The sequence below is a fragment of the Anas platyrhynchos genome, chromosome 18, assembly GCF_047663525.1.
Source record: "Anas platyrhynchos isolate ZD024472 breed Pekin duck chromosome 18, IASCAAS_PekinDuck_T2T, whole genome shotgun sequence".
NCBI classification, from domain to species: domain Eukaryota; kingdom Metazoa; phylum Chordata; class Aves; order Anseriformes; family Anatidae; genus Anas; species Anas platyrhynchos.
The window spans coordinates 8,577,494-8,591,464 of NC_092604.1; the positions used below are offsets into that span (position 1 = coordinate 8,577,494).

General features: G+C 51.3%; 1 protein-coding gene across 2 annotated transcripts in view; it reads right to left on the reverse strand.

The window, feature by feature from the left end:
• COL5A1 (collagen type V alpha 1 chain) overlaps window positions 1-1,590 on the reverse strand; it is a 168,518-nt gene extending 166,928 nt beyond the window's left edge. For both annotated transcript variants that reach the window (XM_038165150.2, XM_038165149.2), the window contains exon 1: window positions 1,455-1,590. In XM_038165150.2, the coding sequence (XP_038021078.1) occupies window positions 1,455-1,575 (121 nt within the window). In that variant the 5' untranslated portion in view covers window positions 1,576-1,590. The remainder of the gene's footprint in view (window positions 1-1,454) is intronic.
• Between the last annotated feature and the right edge of the window lie 12,381 nt (window positions 1,591-13,971).

Consider the following 13,971-nt stretch of genomic DNA (forward strand, 5'->3'; position numbering starts at 1 on the left):
TTACACATCTTAATTGTTCATAAAGATATTTACTCCTAGTGGCACTGCAAGGGGATGCTGGTTCACATTGTCCTGGGACTTGAGGAATTTTTCAGCTTCAAACACTGCATCATGTTAGAGCTACTAAGCCCTTCTCTGCAAGTAATTAAAGACAGTAATTTTGGATTATCTTTAATTAATGAGGAAGAAGACATGGTGCCTCTAGTCCCTGGAATGCTATTCTGTGGTTATGTCAAATTACTTTTTAATTATCTAGGCTGAAAACAGTCTCCTCTCCTCAATGAACACCCCCACAGCAGCTCAGCCTGGACCTAAGCAACCTGCACCAGCTTCCAGGCTGAGGCTTCAGATGAGTTTTCATCATTTCAGGTCCCTGTGCACACACATACAGAGCTTACAAGCACAGACACTGGATATACACTTTGACTGGAAACGATTTTACCACCAGCAGCTAATGGGAGCTTTCCCACTGACAAAGGTATAAAACCACTTTCCCCATCAGCTTCAGTGGGTAGCGTGCATAGCTCCACAGCTTCCCTTCCCAGGGATCCCAGCCAGCTGTCATTTGGTTTCAATTTAAGTGGATTCACACCCCTTGACTTTAATGTGGCTTGGAAATTCAGGTTCAAGTGAATCAAACTAAGCTGCGAGCAATAAATATCACAACCCAAGATACCATGCCGCCTTTGCTATCAGTAGGAAGGAGAACATAAAGCCCAGCCATTGGAAAGCTCATTAATGTATTTGCAAAGCTGCTTCTCACCCCTGAGAAGGCTGTCCTTTAAATCAAGCCCCACTCCAGCAGAAGTTAATGTTTTCCAGTTCAGCAGCCTGTGCTCCCAGAGCAAGGAGAAAGAAACCTCCCAAAAAGCAGGGGGGCCCAGGAAGCATCCTCCCCATGGATCACAAGGGGGCCTTTTAGGTTCAGAGCTTTTCATCCTATACAATATATTGTACCAGCCTGCTACTAGGGCATGACAGCACTACAAGTATTCCATATTCTAGGTGTACTGAAATGAATGCCTCTCTATCATACCAGGCTCGCACACATAAATAGCACTTATTTTTTTAAGCTCCCTTCTCTCAGTCTCTCCATAGACGTGCAGGGGTATGTCTGTAATTTCTAGATCACCCAGTAGCAGACTTGGTCTTATTCAAGCTATAATATTCAGCCAGCTGTTCCTACAGAGCTATTTAGGGACTTTAGCCTGTCATTACCCATGATATCCAGCCTAGCCCACATCAAAACCATACAGGCTTTTTTTTTTTTTTTTAAGATGAGCACACAAAGAAAAGATGAAATCTCTGTAAGAAAACATTCCCTGTGCCTTCACTCCTAGTTGGGGGGTCCTCCCCAGGCAGCTGTACCCACAGCCTCCTGCACACCACGACAGGTCCCCTGGATCCCCCAAACCAGGTCAAATTTTACATAGAGCTCTCAGAGCATTTCCCACCTTCAGTGCCTGCTGAGGAGAGGTCTCCTGAAGGGTGTTTCTTTCTTGGGTCAGCACACACAGAAGACGAGCAATGCCCTCCAGAAGCAGGATCCAGAGGAATCCCTCTCTTGGTGTCCATCCTCCAGTTCAGCCCTGGCCCAGCATCACCCCAGGAAAACAAAGAAAAGGGTTCCTACCTTCGGCTCCTAATAAAACCTGCTCCTGCCTTGCTCAATCACCCAGAACTGGGCTCAGCTGGTACCTCAGCCCTTCATAATGCGAAACTTCACCCGCCTGCTGCTTTTTTTCTGATAATCTCTGCCAGCATGACGGGACAACACAGAGCAGGCGCTGCCCTGACTGCCCTGGTGCAGGCAAGCAGGCGTTCTGCTGCAGGGCTCCTGGTGGGGCATAAAAGTGCCTGATCCCACAAAGATCCCCTGCCAGTGAGAGCAGCGGGGTCAGTCGGTGGCTATTTCCCACATAAAGTCCCTCTGCGGTGTAAGTGAATGTGGAATTGGGTTTTATTTCCAGCCAAATGCTGGTAATACATATACATAGAGAGCGTATACCTCCTCCATCATACATATAAATCATCCTACAGCACCATTTCAGAGCCTAACAGCCCTGCGGTGCTGCCACACCACAGCTTTGCAGCTCCAGCAGTGCCTGTCCCTTGCATCCCCTGTCCCTTCCCGCTGCCATTTTCAGCCATTTCGCTGTTTGCCATTAACCCCCCGCTGCACCTCGGCCCGCAGATGGCTGCAGTGCCAAGCCCTCCCATTACGTAGCCAGCCCATAGCTCTTGTGGAGCAGCAAAATGCTGGGGGAAAGGCACCGCTGGAAATCAGCATCCAGCTGGAGATCCGTGTGGCGATTACAAAACCAGGTCCCAAGTTAATGGATGAAGCGCTGCACGGACTAACAAACCCACAGATTGCAGACTTTGCAATTTTCTGTGTGTGTTTACAGCCGTGGGATGTCCCTTGGCATCGGCACTCACACCAGGACAGAAACCAGAGCCGTGCCTAGAGCAGCCCGCTTTATTTACATCCTGCCCCCATGGACCCTTGCCCAGGTGTAAGGCGATAACATCTGCACAGATCTGCCGTGCTCGGGGGCCAGCCCCTCTTTCTGTGTGTCAGCATGTTTCACTCACCACCCCAATGAATTTGGGGGGTTATTAACCCTCCCGAGCCCCCCTCTGTTGCACGAGCAGCCCATAGAGCCAGCGACGTTAGCCTCCTCTCCTGCACAGGTGATGCTGCGCCGGGCTGCAACCATGAGCGGGATGGAGCAGCTGTGGGCAGGCAATGCTTCGTGTCACCTCCCATACAGGAGAATGGATGAGATCTTGTTTTCCAAGAGATTTTTTTTTTTTTTTTTTTTTTTTTTGGGGGGGTGCATCTTTAGAATAATAGCTGGCCACTGACACCAGGCCTTGCCTTGCTTCTTGCCAGCTTTGTCTTCACGGAGGGGATGGATCGGATTTACCTTTGGAGATACGGCACGGGACATACTGCAAGGGGTCTCTGTGGCAAAGAGAACCTTGCTGGTGTTTGGCAAGGAACCCAGGGACCTTGCTGCCTTGCACATACCAGGCTTTAAATATTCTGTGGGTCTGCACTGAAGAAATCCCACCCCTGAGAGATGCTGGGAGCACTCACCAGCATGCACGGGGAGAGGGTGCCCCACCGTGGAGCGCCCGCAGCCCAACGGCAGGAGCGGCTGTGCCATGCCATGAGCAGGGAGGAGGAGGAGGCTCCTTTTCTGTAAAAACATCCATCACACCTTCCAGCTGCTCTGGCGAGTGCCAAGCAAAGGATCTGGTTGCTGGTACCCCAGCTCTGGAGACAGACGTGAACACAAACAAGCCGATGTTTGTACTTGTTTCACTCTGCTGCTCTTGGAGCCAACTCCACTGCATCTCCCAAGCACAATACTTTATTATTAATTTATTTTTTTAAAAAATGGAGAGAAAATAACTCTCCGGGGAGAGGTAGAAACTTTAATTTAGCAGCTAAATGCTTGGCTGCGCCAGCTGGAAATTCCTGGCGTTATGAAGATGAGGTAATTCTGACGTAGGTGAGACGTGAAGGTGGAGCATGTCCTCGGAGAAGGGTTCAGCGCCGCCCTGGCACCTCGGGCTGTGCCTCCCACTCTGCCACAACCACACCAATGCTGCCGTGGTCGTTCTGCCCATGTTCCCCCGTGGGATGGAGATGGGCTCCTTCCTGCTGGAGCTCAGCCTGCCCGCAGAGCCCAGAGATCCCCTGGAAGAGGGAGACCAGCTCCAAGCCTGTCTCTGCTCAGTGCTCTCCAGACTGGAGCATGAAGGTCGCCCATCCACTCTACAATTTCATTTGGGAACAGGACAAAGCTGGGAGCCGCTGTTGCTTGTGCTGTAGCAGCTCTCACAGGAGAGGCAGCCCCGTGGTTAATGCTCAGATCTGGGTTTCATTCTCAGCCCTGCCACATGTTCTTCGTATGACCTTTGTCAAGCTGTTTAATTGCTCTGTGCTTGGGCGGTTTGGCTGCAAAATGGGTGAATGTCTTTTTTCTACCACTCCTTATCTTGCTTGTCTAATTCCCAACAAATTTTGCTCCAGCATCTCTCTCTGACCGTGTGTATGCAGCAGTGAGGGTCCACAAGGAGTCCTCCCATTTTGCTTAATGAAGAAGATGAACAGATAACTCACCTGCAGATGAAGAGCTTCCCTTGCTAAAGCAGCTCAGCTTGTTTAGTCCAGCAAGGCAGAGCAGAGGAGGCACAGCTGGGGAACGGGAAGGGGTTGCAGGGTAAACCCTACATGGGGAGAAGAGCTATTCAGGATCCAAGTCAATGCTGGAGTGAAAAGAAAATGAGTTTAGAAGGGACACAAACAAAAGCTTACAACAGCCACCAGAGATAGCCTTTGTGGCTAGTTGGGCCTCTTCTGGCACAGTTTCCATGCTGTCCTCCTGGTCCTGAACACAAGCACTAGGATGATCTCAGGGACTTGCCCTGACGTTACTTACAATGAACCCTTGCAATCAGTGCCGAAATCTAAGCTGGGGTGCTGGGGGTGCCTGCTGAAGGGAGTGGAGACACGCACATGCCTTGGGAGAATGCATGGTGGGGAAGGCCAGCAGCTTCGGAGCAGTAGGGGCAAGCTGGGTACACTTTATTTTTATTAATTGAGATCCTTCTCCAGCGATCTAGCAGCAAAGATCACAGAGTTTATACATTCTGGCCAAAAAACCTGCATGTACATATATTTGTATACATATTTGTACGGGGTGGTGCACTCCGCAGCATGGGATCATTCGAGAGAGGTTGAAGAGGGGCTGGCGGGTCACAAGGGGCCTGTAGCAGGATCCTGGCCTCGGAGGCCTCCAGCTGCTGATCCAGAGCTGTAACGTTCCCAGCCCTGCATCATCGCTTGGCACCACAGAGGCAGCAGCTGATCTTCCAAATCCACCCCGGGACCTCGGCCTCGCGGTGCTCTGCAAGCACACAGCCTGCTCCCTTGCAGTTAAAATCAGCAGAACATTTGCTATGGCTTCCCCGTCTCTCTGCTGAGCTGCACTTTCCATTTACATCAAAAACATCTTTTCTTTTTTAACTTTAATATAATATTTTCAAGAACGCTGTTTGAGGCTGGCTTCAGCATTTGAAGGGAACCTTGAGGTACTGTCCATTTTAATGGACAGTATGGAGTTTTGGTAATGACTTTTTTCTTTCCACAACTGTTCCCTTGTCAAACTGCAGCTTCTCCACTTACCAAACCACAGCAGGTTCTTGTGAACAAAGTTAAAAAATGCTTCAGGTGAGCCTGTCTGTGTTCCCCTCCCATGAAAAACCACACGGTTTAAATTTGCCAGATCTACACAGGAGAAATACACACAACACAGGAGAAATACGCACAACAACAGGAGAGTTATATGGACTTCTTATCCATTCAGAATTGCCACTCAGCTTTAGAAAATCTGAGTTTGTAAGCAGGATTTTTCTGTCTTCCACGATAACAAAAAAAAAGCCACTCTCCCCATAGAAATCCTCCCCGAAGCTCTTGCCCAGGTTACGCCGCAGCTCAGAGCACGCAGACGGAGCTGGAGCTTGTCTGGCCTTTCCTCGGCAAAGAGGAGATTTTCATTTCATACTTCAACAAGCAAACGCCATCCCTGCTCGTTTCAGCTGGAGAGCTCAAGTGAGGATAATTGCTGGCCAGCAAACCCAGGAGGCAGAGCTTGCGGCAGACGGGGCCGTTATAAACCAAGTCCCCTCTCACACAGACCCCGGTTCCTCACACCCACTCAAGGCCGTTACAGGACCGTTCCACACCAACATGTAACTTTCAGCCAGTTTTCTTGTAAAACTTCCCTAACAGAAGGCCCAAGTGCACCCTGTGGGATCTGCAGACCTTTAAGGCAGAGCAGGCACTGCTCAGCACCAGGACGCAGGATCTTGTCCAGGGCCTGATCCAGAAAGCTCTGGTGACAAAGGGAGCTGGTCCTTTGGCTCTGGATCAGGCCCCTTGTATGAAGCTGAGGATGCAGCTGGCCCGATCCAGGCTTCACTTTTGCAAGTGGACGGAGGGAGCAGAGCATCCAGTTCTCAAGGAAATCAAAAGCAAGCAGAGCTCAAACAACGGCTTTGGGTCCAGGCTGGTTTTGTGTTTGCTTTTTTTTTTTTTTTTTTTTTTTTTTTTTGACTCCAAGAATACCTACTGGCTTGCAGAGCAACCTGGCAGCTTTCCTTCTCTGTATAACACGCAGCCTGGGAGATGACAGCAGCGATAACACGGGATTCCTCGGCAGGCAGCAAGTGCCAGCGCGAGCAGCATCCAGCCCTGCGACAGCTCGCGGGGTGAGCGGGACGAATGCAAATCACATCCAGTTTCATGGCTGTGACTCTGGCATCGTCTGCCAGCCAGAGCTGGCATCGTGCTGTAATTTGTTGAGTGGAGAGCCTCCGACAGCAGCAGATCAGGACTCGGCATGGGAGAATCATTTCTGAAGGAAGTTATCCTCGTTGTGTTATCCTCGCTTGTTCGTGGCCAGCTTAAGGAAGAGAGCTGCCTGAAATTAGATATGGCAAAGGAACACCAGCTCCCCTGCTTTGCTTTGCTGCAGGAAATGTGGCTGCTTTTTAGACTGGAGGGAGGCTAAAAGAGAAAGGCAGCTGGTGCTGATGTAAGCCCCATCAGAAGACTGTGGTTGGAAAGAACTCACCAGTCACAGGATCTGCAGTGGATCTGAAAGGGTTGGGTCCTGCTGTACCTCCTGCAGGGTTGTCCCCATCAGGGGTGCCTGACTGAGGATTTGGGACCTGCAGGCATGTCATTTTTCCAGGGTGCCATTTATCCAGCGCCATCAGTGCAAAGCAGCCCTGGTGAGATGCTGGCATTGGAGGAAGGGTGCTTGTTTGGCTGCGTTTTGGAGGTGTCTCAAACACACAGTGTTCAGAGAGCACCTTTCAGTCACCAAAACAAATAAATTGTTATTATTTAGGGCAGCTGCCCAAGCACCCATTCCACAGCACCAACCCATAATAAGAGACAATCCTCACCCCAGCAAAATGCTTCCTAAATATCGTAGTGTCTCTAAACAGCACCAAGTCAGAATGGGAATGGGTGCAGAAAGGAAGATGCCCGGTCTAACGCACAGGGCAGGTCAGGGGGGTCCCCTGGGCACCAACCTGAGTCCCTTGGTACGAGGCTCTTCGTGAAAGCACGTTTAGGAACTGATATAGTGATGAGCTAGGGGATGGGAAGCAGGAGAGGACCCTGCCCAGGCACAAAACCTGTGCGTGACTGAGCTGTCATTTACCCCCGGGTGAGTGGGGGAGCCCAGCTCTCCCATGCGTGGATTCCTGTGCCTTTTGGGTCCCTGGGGACTCCCATTTTGCAATACACCAACTGTGCCTGAAAGGCGCAGCTTCGCACACCTCGCCGCTGAAGCAGACGGCGCCGTTCCAGCTACAGCCCCTACGATGTCAGAGGCATCTGATTCCCTTCACTGTGAGAGCTCGAGGAGGCATGGTATATGCTATAAAAATCCATCTTCTGCTCCATAACCCATGTCACCACAAGAGCTAATTGCCTCTCAATATGCCAGGTTTTTATAAGGCAATTCATCCTTCTGCACTCGAAGGGGTACGCTGGGGAAGAAGAAAATCAGCCAGTTTCTTTGTTTTCTAGCTTGTTTTAAGCTTTTCCCCAATCAGTGTTTGCTTGTTACCAATGTTTTTAACACATCCCTCGGTCCATGTGGCATCCAGGTATGATGCTGAGTACTTAAGGAAGACTGGTGAAGGCTGAAGGCGGATGAGAAATGTGGCTGTCCTGTGTCTGATGGCTAGTGCTAAAGAAACCAGAGGCAAATTAGAAAAGTAGCAACTATGTTTCTTCGGAGAAAAACGAGGATTTTATATGTGCTCAAGTGCAACAGCACAAGCAAGCAGAACTACATTCTGATTTTGATTAATAGTTGGCTAGAGATAATCTTACACTATTGGGGATTAGGGAAACAGTCCTCCAACATTGAAATCTTGGAAGGAAAAACCTGTCTGTGAGCCAAAAAGCTCAAGCACCAGCTTAGAAACAAAATAAAGCAAAATTGCTGCGGACAGAGACTCAGCTGGTGACAGCAGTACTGAAACCTGTGGAGCTGTGCGATGTCCACCGGCAGCACATTCAGCTCGGAAAGTCTGCGAGCCAATGTCCTGGGACCTGGCAGCAGGGAAAATCGCTGGGTGTTTTCTCCCTATGTTATAAAATAGGGATTAGGAGTGAATATACTTACAGCAACAGCCCAATAACAGCTGGAGACAAAACGATGTTGCAAACTAGCAACGTGCTAGAGAGAAACCCGTCTCAGCAGCTGGACCAGGGCTATCTATTTGAACCAAACCCCAAGTGACTCAGTGTTGCCCCACTGCAGAGGAAAGCTGGAGCTGCTGCGAGCAGCACTGCGGCCCCAAAGCAGCACGAGACTCCCCAAAGAGCCCTGGGTTTGCTGACCTCTACCCATGGAGCCTCAATTGCTTGGCCCCATAAATCATCCCAGTCACAGCTGAACTCAGAGCAGCTGCATCCAGTGGTGCCCCATGAGCTGCCAAATCCATGGCCAGAGCTGGTCTGGAGACCCCAAATCCTGGTGGTGGGTCCCAGGGGACCAGCCCGCAGCATGCAGCCGGCTCTGAGCTCAGCCTCTGTCTTAATGTAAATTCTCCAAGCGACTGGGGATGTGTTATATCCCTGGGGAATCTGTTCTGTGGCTTAATTGGACTCACTGTAAGTCGTGGATGCCCTATTTTCCATGTTTATTTTCTGTATATGCTGCAGGGTGGTGCAGCGAGGAGGAAGAGGTAACATGGTCAAAGCGTTTTGAAGATCATTAGGGATGTACACACACAGCCAGGGCCCGTTTATTCCCTCTTACATGGAAATAGCTCCTTGAGTAATGCTGAAGGGCTCTGCTCAGATCCCCGAGAGCAGGACTGACTTCAGCTGATTGCGTTCTCAGACAAAAATCTCTGGAAAACCACGTGTCTTCCTCACCGAGAATATGGACAATTATTTCCCCACTGGAGAACAGGCAGTGGTGTGCCTCCGTACACATAAATCAGCAGGCGAGCGCAACTCTGCACAAACACATCCTCATACACCCTCATAAATACCTCTGCGACGACAACAGCGGCAGCAGCAGTGACAGGTAGTTTCCCAATTTCAGTTTTATGAAAGAATATAATCACCGGGAATCAGGAGCAGGACTGGCTTTCAGACTGTCTGAGCACTCCCTGAGACACCCTATCCATTTTTTCTTTGCCTGCAATTCTTCTCGGAGATGCAGACATCTCACCCAGTTGATCCTTCTCCTGTCTTGTGAAATCTCAAATTGTTTAGAGGGAAATTCCTTTATTTGTCTTTATTTCTTAAGCAGGTCCCGTTGTGAAGTTGCTACCAGTAGAGCTTTTTTATTTCATTAGTGTGCATTTCGTGACAGTTCATAATTGTGATTATGACTACACACATTCACATTTAAGAAGAGATCTCCCATATTACTTTCCTTTGCTTCAGATATTGAAGACATCTGCTTTTGAGCATGCGATAAGTGCCCTATAATAAAGGAAGGACTAGCTCTAGTAGCGTAGGTTTTATTCATTTCTTAAAAATACTAGCCAATTATTGGAAACACACTTGCTGAAACTTAGCAAATCTGAAAGGGGTCTATACCTACAGCACAGCTAATCCTCCGGATATTTATTTAATAACCCACTGACACACATTGATCCTACCAGAGCTGTGCTGGAGGCCGGCAGCCAGCATGGGTGGCTGCAGGGCAGGCAGGAGCCGAGCACACAGATCTCACCCACACCCCCGGGGGTCTGTCGCTGGCTCTGCTGTCTGTCTGTCCTTCCAGGGCTTTCAGGTGCCAAGGGGGTGCTGAGTTCCTCTGCACGAGGATTTGTGGTGCAATACGCACCTTGCCCAGGACAGGCAGCTCTCCAGCGTTTGCAGGGGACCTGTTCTCGCAGGTCACCACATCACCTCGAAATGTTCCCCAGCGCCCAGGGGAGAAGAGATCTTCCTCATCACTCCCAGCTGCAAAGACCAAGTCACTTGCTTAGCCTCCCGTTGGGATTTTGGGGAGGTATGTGCCCATCTGAACCTCCAGCATCACACTCAGTCCTACCACTCAGGGTGCACACAAATGTGGAATTTTGGCACCAAAAGGGGCACCAGCTGTGCCTTCTCCTCCCCAGAATTCAGCATCAGGGACCTCCCTGAGGGCGCTGCACCCCCAGGTGCCTCCCCAAGGCAGTGCCTGGCCCGGATCCAAACCCCACAGCTCACCAGCTTTCCCTCCATATCCCCAGAGCTGTTTTGCCTCGGTGGAAAAGAGACAAAACAAATGAAGCAGCATCTGTGCAAGGCAAAGGACACGAGCTGCTGCTTGCTGCGGGCTGGCTGCTGGGTAAATCCCACTGCTCCTCTTCCTCCCTCTGCCAGCTCCGAGCTCCAGCACGTGCTCCTGGCTTCTCCCAGCTGAAATCTCCCCCGCATTTAAACTCCTCTCTTGGTTTACACCACCCCAGTACCAGGTCTTGGGGTTTTTAGAGGCTGGTGCCCAGCAGCCAGCACTCGGTTTGCAGTGAGGGCTCCCGGTGAAGGAGGGCAGTGCCCGGCTGTGCCCAGGGCCACTCGGACACGTCGAGCAGAGCTGGGGTGGTGGCTGCTCCAGGCATTTCTCCCCCCGAGCCCAGCGCTGCAGAATGGGCTGAAATTCCTGCGGTGCTCACAGATTTACGTTGGCCTGGTCAACGCGAGCGGCAAGGGCCAAGGCAAACAAAAGGGGAGAAGTGATTCTAATTATTTGATGCATTAAAGGCGGTGACATTTCCAGGAAAAACACAAGGGGTGAGATGAGGGGTTTTTTTTCTCTCCTGTGTTACAGCACACTTCTTTTTTTTTTTCCTCTCTCCTGTACAAAGCATCACTTGTGAGCTCTGCCTGAAGATGAAGGGGATAAAAGGCAGCAACAGCCACGTGAATGCCACCTCCGGGCAAGGGGCGAGGAGGGGATTTGTGGGGACCCCACTGTATTGACAGAGGAAACATTGGCCCACGATGCTGGGGGAAAAGCTTTGAGCAGTGCTGCTACAGAGTGCCCATTTATTGTGCTCCAGCAGCGTTCAGCTGAGCTGGAAGCTTCCCAAACGTGAGGGGTGATCTTCACCTGCAGCAGCGCCGCCAGCCACGGCTCCCTGCTGGGGCTTCAGACCCCTTTTTTCTGCTTTTCGTTGCAAGTTTTAGCAAGCTGTTTTGGCAGTCTGGGGTCCGCCAAGGTGCCACAGCCCTCTGCCAGTCTGGGAACATCCCACAGGCAGAGGCAGGGTCCTCAAAAGAAACCATGACAAAACTGCAGTGTGGAGCACGCGACAAACCCAAATAAACCTGGAGAGGAGCCAGCCTGGGCAGAATTAAGCCCATCAGCCTTTTCCTGCTGTCCCTGTTTGCGGAGGTGTGTTTTGTTTTTTTGGCTATCATAGGATGTGGCCAGCAGGCCAGTGGGAAGGCCAGGATCCCTACTGAGCCTCCAGAAAGGCAGCACTACGAGCCAAGAGCCTGATGTCCATTTGGCCAAAGCCTCATCCCACGTACATGACTGAGCAGCTTTACCAAGGACCTGACGTCTGGCATCCCCCTCTCGTTAACCCCTGAGCCACCTTCCCCCAGGCAGCCCCTCTGAGCACAAGAGCTGCGTGAGCACAAGCCTCCAGCCTAATCCTGCTAAAAAAACCTTCAGCTCCCCCACTGTCTTGCAACGCCCTGTTTCCAGTTCATTTGCATTGCCCAAGAGGATCTAATGCTGGAGCAATTACTTAGCAAAAAAAGGATACTAATTAAAAGGCTCGTTAATAGAGTAACCAGAGAACCACTTAACCAGGAATCTTCCTTTGATGCATTAACTACAGAAGGAACAGGAAAGAGGTCTGAGATCACCTAGGTTGTCCCTGACCCTGTGGGTACCTCGGGGGAATGGGCTGTGCAGTGGGACTTCCCAAATGAGCTTTGGGAGCCCCCCCAAACGCTGGTGACCCAGGGGGTGAAGCGGAGGTGGCTACAAAATTCAATTACAGCCCTGAGTAGGGAGCTGAATGCAAATCCTTAGTGCTGGACGTTGGTGCCTGGTCATTAAAATCAGCATACACTGCCGTGGGCTGGGGCAGAAAGCATCGATTTGGGTCAGAAGCGGTGCTGGGGTTAGCTCCAGCCTGAATTAGACCTTTCCCAGCCAAGCAAGCAGCAGCTGCTGCGAGGGACACGCACGGATCACCATGTGAAAATGTGGGGAAATGGGGCACAATGTGAACAAAACTTCAAGCTGTTCTGGAAGAAGGAAGAAGGAAAAGAAGGAAAAGGAGAACACCGAGTTCTGCTGCATGCCGGTTGCTGCAGTGGGAAGCTGGGGGGCAGCCAGTTGGCCCCAGGCCCCCGGGGTCTAGGTCCCAGGTCCCCTCGTTGCAGCCCCATTGGCGAAGGCAACGCATCGGGCACGGAGGGAGGAGGCTGTGAAGTGCTCCTAGGGACTCAGCTGGCAAGCCACCGGGCCGTGGAGGCCGACACAGCTCATTTTCCATGCAAAAGGGCCAGAATGCACTGGCCAGACAGCCCTGCCTGTGAAGATCTGGGCACAAACCAGAAAATATGGCCCGAAGTTCACGAGGAGGTCAGGTTTCTGGCACGTTGTTTGGCATGGGCTGTCCGGTGGTGCCTCCATGGGAGCCAGGAACACGTATACTAGAGTCAGAGCAGAGGAGACAAACGCTTGTCCTTCCACAGGCTGCAAAAAACACTGGGATCTGGAGGCACGCACTTACCAAACCCCTGGAGAGGTTTTTCACTTCTGTTTGGGCCACCGTGGGCCAACCCTTTCTTGCGATTTTTCAAGCTTTGTTAGCAGGGAAGCGTGGGAGACGGAAAGGATGAAAAGGACTAAAACTGACAAAGAGGGAAAAAATATTTCTGACCGTTCCCAAACGACTTTTTCCAGGTTGCTTCGTTAAGTGTGATTGTTGTTTTATTGTTTGCATGGCTTCGGATTGCGTTCTCATTCATGAAAAACATGTGCTCCGTCCTCAGTTCAAAGAGCACTGGAAGCAAGGGGAGAAACCTGCCAGCCCTCTGCTCACAGCCTGTGCTGGCAGCAGAGGGGGAACGGGAAGAGGGATCCAAGGGGAATGGGACAAGGATGGGCAGAGAGGGGGGAGCGAGGGGCGATGGGGCTGGAGGAAGAGCAGGAGGAGCAGCAGCTTCCCTCGTGCTGGAGGAGGAGGTTCAATAGCAGGCTGATGGGGAACAGAGAGCCTTAATCACAGAGGAATCTGAGTCTCATTTAGTGTTAATTCAGCCCTGGGAGCAGGAAAAGCATGTCAGGAAAATGAAAGCGGCTTCTTGACACGTGCCCTGGAGGGAGGGCTCGGGTGCCGGGGGTGTGCGAGTGCAGGGACCTGGCTCCTGCCTGAGCTGTGTGGTGGGGTGAGGGACGGGCACCTTGAGCTGCTCCGGTCCACAGCAGCTGGCAGAGGAGAGCAGCAGGTCCTGGCCATCCCCAGAGCATCTGCAGGGGATTTGGAGAGCGCTGGGCTTTGTGCACATTCAGCTGCTGCGATCCGGAAAGTCCTCCTGCCGGCGGGCAGGGCGCTCAAATCCCCTCTGCACAGATCACGGTCATTTTCCAGCGAGTCTTCCTGTACGCTCTGCACCTGCACGTCCAGGCATGCCAAACCCCGAGTGCCTTGGGGAAAAAGAAAAAAAAGAAAAAAAGAAAAGAGAGGAAAAAATGAAAAAGAAATAGAAAGAGCTCACGAGGTCACCAAGCCCTATTAGGGGGAGAGTGAGGCACCCTCTTCATCCGCAGGATCAGCCCCAGCACAGTTAAATTAGGTCTCTAAATAAGCTTAATTCTGTGTCATCTGAACTCAACTTGTGCTCAGCTGAAGCTGTATCTGGGTCAGGCCTCCCCGGTTCTGCCCATAGGGAAATGC